Below are 9,098 nucleotides of genomic sequence, written 5' to 3' on the forward strand. Positions count from 1 at the left end.
AGGCGCCTCACTGAGCATGCCCAGAGGCTGCCGGACCAGACCCCAGCAGCGGGACTGACGCTCGGCGCGGGTGGGCAGAACCGCGATCTGGAGGATTTTAGGAGTCCTTCTCGTCTCTACCCCAGGATTGGCGTTACGACACCACAGAAGGAGTTTTGCCTTTTTCATTTAACGCGCGCCCCAGAGCTTCCCGGGGGCGGGCTTATAGACCCCTGGGGCTTCCAGGTGAGAGGAGCTGTCAGGTGCTGGGAGAGTTCGGAGGCAGAAATGGGAGGCCACCCATTCTGTGCAAATCAACTCCCTGCAACCCCTACCCTACGTAAGAACAAGTAAAAGCAGGTAGCTCGATAGAAGACGCATCTTCAAAGTACTCTTTCAAGTTTAGCCCCAATCCCCAGTTGCTGCCTCTAAAACTGCTCTTTCAAAAGAATTTTGGAACAAATTTCAGGCTGTTGGGAAAGAATAATTTTTTTTTAAGTGAACACGGTTTTTTTTTTTTTTTTTTTAGAAATAAGCAAGTATCTCTTTCCCCTTTCCCTCCTTCCTTCATACTTGACCTCTAGGTAGCGCCCGCCCCAAGTCCTGAGTGGATAATTAACTAGGTCAAAGGCAGAAGGAAGAGGTGGATGCACACTGGGACCTAAGGGAGGTTCTGTAAAGGGATTGTATCATCGATGCCTGTGTTTGCCGCTGGCATCTTATATGAAAACTGGACCCGACCTTACATGTAAAAATTAAGCAAGAACTAAGCAAGAAAATTTTAGGTAATATCTTAGTTATCTGGTTAAGGGAAGTGTCTTGCAAGAACCTGTACCGGCCACCAGAAACCCACACACCTGGAAGAAATGTAAAATCTGACCTGGATTTCCTATTCCCAGGGCCCCGCCCTTCAGAATTGCGCAGACTCAGTGGCTGCCTCTCTAAGTCTTCCTACTCCCGCCTCCTGCAGCTGTCAAAATCCGGATTCCAGACTTCCTTAGGGCCCGGGACACACGTCTACGCATGCTCAGCATCAACCCCGGGCGAACACAAACACTTGCTTTCAGCCTATCGGCGCCTGCGCTGTAGCAACCCCAGTCGGTGCCCTTAGGACGCTTCGTGTGCTCTGACTCCAGCGGTCTGTGTGAGCCCATTTGTGATCCGCGTCCTGCGCATACACCTTGCGAGTGACAGAGCCATGGGTCTGACCTCCCATTCCAGCATGCGAGGTGAAGTGGGGCCTGGGAGCGGGTGAGGCTGGCGGCCTGCGCACCGGTTGCAGCGCCCGCAGCTCTTGTGGTTTGTTATCGCTGTCCTACACGCCTGCAGGTCCTTTAACCTTGAGATGCGGAAGGACATGCGCTCCGCCGGGCTGCGGGCTCTGGACTGGACCAGCGAAAGGAGCGAGGTCAGGGTGTGGATGGATGGTCACTAGGCATAAGTAGCGCGGGGCCATGCAGTGTCTACGCAGCTCTGATACTTGTTTCCCTCAACTAGTCAAACCCTAACACATAGTGATCTCGCTGCTGGCTTTTCTTGTTTTCCCCCAAATTGCTTTTGTGTCCTTAAATCGCTGGGCCTAGAAAAAGGAAAGGTGAGCGGTAAAACAAACATGTTCTCCTTCTCACGTTGAAATCGACATGGAGCCAGAAAGTTAATTTCCTGCAATCCTGAAGCCGTGCATGACTAATCACATCTTAATTTTGCAGATTTTTTTAAGGTGAAGAAACCCAATCCGAGGTCTTCTGTTTTCCCAGTTTTTTATTATGCCCCTTGCATCTGGCGTTCGGTGGCTGTAGTCCAAGAGAGAGGATTAAAAACCAAGTTCCTTGATCCTTCCTTCAGCTTCCACAGTCGTCCTTCTCTGTACTAGTACCTAACGTTTGGAAACAATACTTTGCAGAAAGTCCAATTAAAGTTAAGAGAATTATTTATAAAATTTGCCTAGTGTGGAGTTCACTTTATAACAATATTAATGATACTATATTTGTTAATATAACACCCTCTTCATGCTACATGATATATGTGATCTCTCTGTCCTGGTATAAAATGCAAAGTTTGGCTACCTGTAAATGTATCCAGTAAAGGTAAAGAGCTTGTCCAGAAGTAATTAAAATTGGTACAGTTGATTCATTCAGTAAATTCTGAGCATTTGTAGTACCAGGTTCTGTAATAAGCCCCTACTAACTTGAACTCTAATTTTGTATTAGAGATAGTCCATAAGTTGGAGAGTTCTACTTCTTTTGACAAAATTTACTTGGAAGATAGGGGAAAAAAATCAGTGACATTTCTAAGTTAATAATAATAAAAAGGTGATTATTTGCAAAAATTATTTGAAAGGATCATCATCTGGAGGCATCTTGTACATTTAAAATATCGAGTTATATCTATGGTTTTGGTTTTTATAAAAACTTTGGTCAAGAATAAGACTTTGGATAAAATAAAATGCTCATGTGACTTATGCTGCCAATATTTTTAATTTTATAGAAAGACTGCACATGGGCCAAAAGATTCCAAAATGTGTTTTTGTTTAAAATATGGGACCATTTTGTGTAAATAGGCATTGAAATCTATTTAACTCTATTTCAGGGGCTTGTTTGTTGTGGTATTAGGGATTGAATCCAGGGCCTCATGCATGGTAGGCAAGTGATCTACATCCCAAACCCTTTATCTGTTTTTATTTTGAGATAGGTCTCTCTAAATTGTCCAGGCTAGTCAAACTTTTCATCTTCCTGCCCAGGCCTCTTGAATAACCATGACCACAATTGAACTTCATTTAGGTTCAATATTGTGGAATCTCTAGGACTTCTTATCACTATGTACAGGTTAATTTTTCCTGTAAGCAAGACAAGTGTTTTGTTTTTGTTTTTTAAGTCTTAACATAAGGGAGTTCAGGGATGAGTTTTCCATTAGTTTATCATTGAGTAAAGGATACAAATCACTTGGTGAAGCTGATTGTTAACTAAAACTTTAAGTACACAACTTCATTATGTGGAGTAACTACTTTTTATTTCACTGATAAGCATAAAGGTTGTTGTGGGGGCCCATAGGGAGAGGCCCAGAGGCTTTGTAAATCTCTCTGCCAGTACTTCCTTCTCAAATATAGTGGCTGGCAAAGTAGAAACAGAAAAGAATTTGGTTTGGAAGAATAAACATCCCTACACCCCATTAAAGTTTGTTTCTTCTCTCTCTCTCTCTTCTCTCTCTCCCTCTCTCTCCTCTCTCCTCTTTCTCCGCTCTCTCCTCTCTCTTCTTTTTTTTTTCTTTTTGAGGTACTAGGAATCAGAGCCTCAAGTATACCAGCCCTCTACTCAATTTTCAAAACAAACCTATTAGCTTCTATAGATTTGAAGATCAATTTGATCTTTTAATTTAGGGGAAGATGATCATACCTGTTCTCAATTAAGTGAATTCATAATTATAAAAGGCTTAGAACATAGTATGTGACAATGATAACTTATATGTTGAATAAAAAGTAAAAGTATATGTATATACATTCTGAATTCTTTATATTCAGGGAAAAAGAAAAAGTAATGAGTGGGTTATAAATAAGAGTAAATGGGGATCAGGCCAGGACTGGAAGTAGGCAATGAGAATGAGTGATTGCAATTGAAATCCTGTCAAAGATCTTTGCCCATGTGATGGGTCTTCTTGTCGATTTGGTTGATGAGACCATTAATTCATTATAGTTTTTAGCACTAAGTGACATTTCCTGCCTGCTTCCCTAATCTCTTAGGATTCTTCCCTGTGCCTTCTAAATGGACCTTCCAGAACTGACCGGGCTATTTAATATCTCCAGGAGACGTTGAATCCATTCTCATCCTTAACCCCTTTGCTTCTGTTGGCAAGAAAAATATAATTCTTGAGGCCATTCTCTTCCCATGTCCTCCAGATACCTTAATTCTTGCCTCACTGATACTTATCACTTTTAAATCTTTAGCCCCTCATAATGGTTTTCTTCTCTTCAGCCTAATTTGCCTTCATCTTTAGAAAGAAAAAACAAAAGCAAAAAACAATTGAACTAAGTATTTTAAAAGGGCTTCTTTAACCAGACTTTCCTTTAAACCATTTATACTCACAAGTGGCTTTACCCCCAAGTTACAAAATAGAGATTTATCTGTTCACCTTCCCCTTCATTATCCATCCCAAACCCTAATCATTAGAATGCATATAACCCAAACCTTATGTAAATCTTGCCTGACTTTTGTATCCTTATATATTTTATTGAAACTAATTCATAATTTCCCACCTCATTTAACTTCACCAAATTGATTGAGTAAATTCATTAATTCATTGAAAGTAATGCTTTAAGGAATTCTTTTTTTCTGAGAAAGGATATGTAAATCATACTGAGGATAAAGCTGTAGCTCCGATAGGTTATAAACAACAAATAAATAATTAGAGGGTGGGATTTGGAGCTATGGGCAAAACAGGATTGGTCATCTGTTGATAATTGTTGGAACTTGATGAGGGTAAATGAATTTTTCTTTATCCTGCATGGTCTCTATGTATGTCTGAAATATTCCATACTAAAGGGTTTTTTGTTTGTTGGGGTTTTTTTTATTTTATTTTTTTGTTTTTTATCTGAAGAAGTAAATTCCACACTACAGTAGGTTAAGAGAAAGGCAAAGATAAGTCATTTGGTATAAGGGTAAGACATTTGGCATAGGAGTGATAAGACAGTTAAGGCCGGACAGATGAAATTGCGAATTCAAATTAGTCCATTACTTCTACTCAACTCACATTGAACTCCACCAGTACACCAAGCCTTGAGAAGAAAACATTACCAGATCCCACCTCCAGTCTGTGCAAAATCTCAGAGAAGACTGGGTTTCAACACAGCTCCCTTCCCCCTCTCCTGATAGACAAGAATGTTCTGATTCTGTGGCAGTTGACAGTGGGTAGGAGAAGGCAGTTTGAGGCAGAAAAGGGGCTGAAGGAAAAGAAGAAGGGTGAGATTTCCAAGTTAAAGAAAAAAATAATCCTCATGATAAAGAAAATCTGAGGAATGGATTGTGAATAAGGGTGGGGGATTCGGGGTCAAGTCTGTGTTTTCTCCATCTCTGAATAATTTTGAGAGAAATCTAGAGATTATATAATAGTCCAAGGGAAGAAAGGGGGAGTTTAGAAATGTTTATGTTCTTTAATGGAAGATAATTTATTAAAAAGAATTGGGTAGAGTGGGTTCAACCTAACTATAGGAATTACTGCACCATGAGAAATGTCTACAGAAAAAGCAAAATGAAGATAAGCCAGAAAAGGGGGGGAGAAATGAAATGCTGAAGATTTGGGGCTACCCAGTTCTAACCCAGAGTCTGAAAGATGCCAACTGACAAAATATTTTTAAGTATTGAGTCTTGGTAAAGACCCTTTTTGCCTCTGAGGTTATTCTTTCCCCACCTCTGCTTATACTAGGACTTGAACCCAGGAACATTCTACCACAGAGCTACATTTCCAGTCCTTTGTGTATTTTATTTTGAGGCAGGGTTTCTCTAAATGGCTCAGTCTGACCTTGAACTTGTGATCTTCTTGCTTCCACCTCTGGAGTTGTTGGTATTATAGGCAGCATGACTATTCTTAATAGGCATATATCGAGTACTAAATGTCACTTGGGTTTTGTTATTTGTTTACTCAAGTTTTCAGTTTTTTCTCTCCCCTAATTGTTGATTTTTAAATCTACCATCATTTTTGTTTATCTCTGTCTAGCTTTTTTTCCTTCTTTTCCCTAGAGTAGTCAGTGAAATTCAGCTTTTTGCCAGAAGAGACTGATTCAGGCCACAGTAATGAAATGATAAAATAGCAACTCTTTTGTTACTTCTGGGAACTCTTACATTTGTCCCCAGTGAGATTAGAGAATTAGAATTTGGGAAGAGAAAAAAGGGAAATAGAATTGGGGAAGAGAAAAAAGGGAAAATCTTAAGATATTATCTAGCTCTGTGATTCTAAAATAGTTATTTGGAGCAAATACAAAGCTATTTTTCTAACACACATGGTACTGTGATAGTTGCTTACAGCATGAGTGACCCGTGATGGGGGTAGAGTATATATTTTGATTTCCCCATGGGGCAGCCACTCAGCACTCATTTATTTAAATGATATTTGCAGTATTGCCTCTTTTCTATGCCAGTTATTCTGTCATTTATTTTACCATCACAAAATCCAGGGGAGGTTAAAAAAAATTTTTTTTAAGTCACTAAATGAATTCAGTTGGTAATATGAGAAAAGAATGTTCTAACAGCTAGGAGAGATTCTTTTGACCTGTTGTGAGTTTGATGTTGAAGTTCCTATAGGATTTTTTTTTTTAATATCATTAAACTAATAACTAGCCAACTCAGGATTTTTTGCAATAGATAAGCACCATTAAAACAGGTATATCAGAAAGCACTTCCCAATTCACGTAAAAAAGTAAAATATAAGATTCACTTTTAGTGAGTTGTGTTATTTAGTCTTCTGGAATATACCTCTTTTAAGTTTGTACTGAAGACAACATTCAGCAAACATTACTGAGCATATCCTGTGCATAGCAATGATTTAGTCCATTTTTAAATAGATACTTTAGCTATTCAGAGTGTCTTTCCATTAGCTAAGTAGATTACTGTAGCTCCTAACAGAGAATATTTTTTCAAGAAAGTTCCATAGTAAATAATGCATCAAAAAGGAAGATCACAGATCAAGGTAGCAATCACAGCAAAGTTGCAGCCCTGCTTGGAAATACCACAGGATAATACCATGAAATAGCACTAAAATTTCAAGAGAAATCTACAGGAAGAGTGTACTTTAAAACAACTTCTGATGAGGCCAAAGGTTTAACACTGTCAAATGACTTGTTTTCTCAGTCATGCAGCACCTGGGAAGGACAAAATGTTAGTTAATGTTTATCTTAGGGGGTTATAGCAATGAAAGAATGGAAGTGTTGTGGAAAAGAAAACAATCTAAATTACTTTGGAAAGAATACTGGGCTAGGGATGTAGCTCAGTAGTAGAGCACTTGCCTAGCATACAAGAGGCTCAAGGTTGGATCCCCAGTATTACAAAAAACAAAAAAATACTGAAGTTGAAAATAAAATCCATAGAACATGGTAATTAGAAACATTGGTTAAAAACAAAATTAGAAAAATTTGTTACAGACAAAATTATTAAGTAACTGGAAGTCCAAGATAAAAGGAATTAAGTATGGGAATGATATATTTCCTTTCCAGTTTAGAGTTAATATTGAGCTACAATTACACGTAAGACAATGTTAGGTATGGTGACTGATCACATTAGTGAAATAGGAAATATGACCACAGTAATGCAAATAAGCCATATGGTTACTAACTCCTTATGTGTTTTTATTTGGCCTTGGAATGTGTTTTTTGTACTTAATCTCCCTAGGGCTTTATTTGATAGTCTGGGAACTTATTTCAAACACTGTGAAGATGTGACTCAGGAAGTGCTGAGAAGCAGTGCACTGTGTTTTTCCTGACCCCTGTTCAACATCATCCTGCAGCCCACTCCATGCTGAGAATAGACAACTCTCATCTGAGGCTGAGACTAACCAGATTATGCAGAACTTTCTTCTCTCCATCACTGCCTGGAGCTGGGATAGTCATTAAGCATTTGGGTTTCTAAGAATTCCTTGAAGAGCTACGCAAAGAGAATAAGTAAATGGCCTGTTAGTCAAACACATTTATTACTATTATAATTAGAAAGGAGAATAATATCATTAAATTAAAAATGGAGTTTGTGGGGAATTCAGATAATCATCCACTTGTGGTTAATAGAAATTTGAATTTATTAAATGAGACTAATTATATTAATCACATTTTATGTGAAATTTGTATGTTCTGATTTTTATTTTAATGAGAAAGCACTTTGAAACTTTGAAAAACAGACTTCTGAATGACTTTGAAACTTTAGAATTCTGCAAGATATATTCCTTTGAATGTTTAGCTTTAGGAGTGGTTTTGTTTTGTGTTCTTTTTGTGTTTTTTCTTTGAATACTGATTCTATGTGTAATTAGAATTAAGTTTTGATAAATAAAATCATTTTAAAATTACTAAGAAACTAGCTATTTAAATGAACACTAATGAGTCATTTTGCTAACATAATCTCCTCCTGTTTTTTTGTTTGTTTGTTTGTTTGTTTGTAATCTAAAATTTTACTTTGCAGGTTTTGTGTTTTCTTTTAAGCAGTGTATACCTGCAGGCTCAAATTATTTAAAAATCTGTTTATGAACACTTTGAGAAAGATTAAGCCTTGTTTTTGCTACTCTGTCTTAAAGAAGGGAAAATAACCATTGTTTCCCTCTTCTATCTTAATTTCACTTTCATCACTCAACAGAAAATATATAACTGCCTTAGACCTTTGTTGGGACTTTCCCCAGCCCTCACTATTACACCAGCATGTTCTGGTCATTTTGGTAACATTGAAAATCTTTGATTGTTGCACTCCTTAATATTCAAAAACTGAATTTCCTAAACATTTGTGAATGATTTTTAGTGTGTATTTTGGTTTGGGTAATTATTCCTCTTTTTCTTCCCTGCCCCAGTTGAATGGATTGCAGCAGTTACCATTGCTGCCGGGACGGCTGCAATTGGTTACTTAGCTTACAAGAGATTCTATGTCAAAGATCATAGCAATAAAGCAATGGTAAACCTTCACATCCAGAAAGACAATCCCAAGATAGTACATGCTTTTGACATGGAGGATCTGGGAGATAAAGCTGTGTTCTGCCGTTGCTGGAGGTCCAAAAAGGTAAGGATAATAGGTCATACAAAACTGTTATCAATGTAACATTTCTTTTTAATCTACTCTGTCAAACTTGTATTACCAGATTGTGAAGACACCCTTTTTTCTTTTTTTTTTTAATTGCATCCTGTTCTTCTATTTTCCATATATTTACTATTAACATATATATAACTACCATTCAGTCAAATTATACCATACCCTCAATTGAGTTCAGGTGAATGCAACCATATTTTTGACCAAATAAAAGAGAAAAAATCTCTTTAATTTACTCTTAGGATTTCCTCCCCAAGTGGATCTTAGTTTCTTCTATCCCAGGAAATGGGAGTGTGCAGCTTGAGTACAACAAGAAACAAAAGAAATACTTTTTTTTTTTTTTTTTTTTTTTTTTTT

At 37.7% G+C, this 9,098-nt stretch overlaps 1 protein-coding gene and 1 long non-coding RNA gene across 3 annotated transcripts in view; one reads left to right on the top strand and one right to left on the bottom strand.

Annotated features, from left to right (window-relative positions):
* Nucleotides 1-1,008: 1,008 nt before the first annotated feature.
* Nucleotides 1,009-9,098, top strand: part of Cisd1 (CDGSH iron sulfur domain 1) — a 17,715-nt gene continuing 9,625 nt past the window's right edge. Inside the window, exons 1-2 of one of the 2 annotated variants that reach the window (XM_015504677.2) lie at nucleotides 1,009-1,208; nucleotides 8,509-8,714. In XM_015504677.2, the coding sequence (XP_015360163.1) occupies nucleotides 1,178-1,208; nucleotides 8,509-8,714 (237 nt within the window). In that variant the 5' untranslated portion in view covers nucleotides 1,009-1,177. Of the gene's footprint in view, nucleotides 1,209-7,467; nucleotides 7,633-8,508; nucleotides 8,715-9,098 lie in introns of those variants that run through there. The other variant, XM_048813925.1, reaches the window with a different exon arrangement.
* LOC125619937 overlaps nucleotides 6,610-9,098 on the bottom strand; it is a 20,090-nt gene continuing 17,601 nt past the window's right edge. Inside the window, exon 3 of the long non-coding RNA XR_007351503.1 lies at nucleotides 6,610-6,754. This is a non-coding gene — a long non-coding RNA (uncharacterized LOC125619937). The remainder of the gene's footprint in view (nucleotides 6,755-9,098) is intronic.

The sequence above is a fragment of the Marmota marmota genome, unplaced genomic scaffold (genome assembly GCF_001458135.2).
Source record: "Marmota marmota marmota unplaced genomic scaffold, marMar, whole genome shotgun sequence".
In the NCBI taxonomy this organism is placed as follows: domain Eukaryota; kingdom Metazoa; phylum Chordata; class Mammalia; order Rodentia; family Sciuridae; genus Marmota; species Marmota marmota.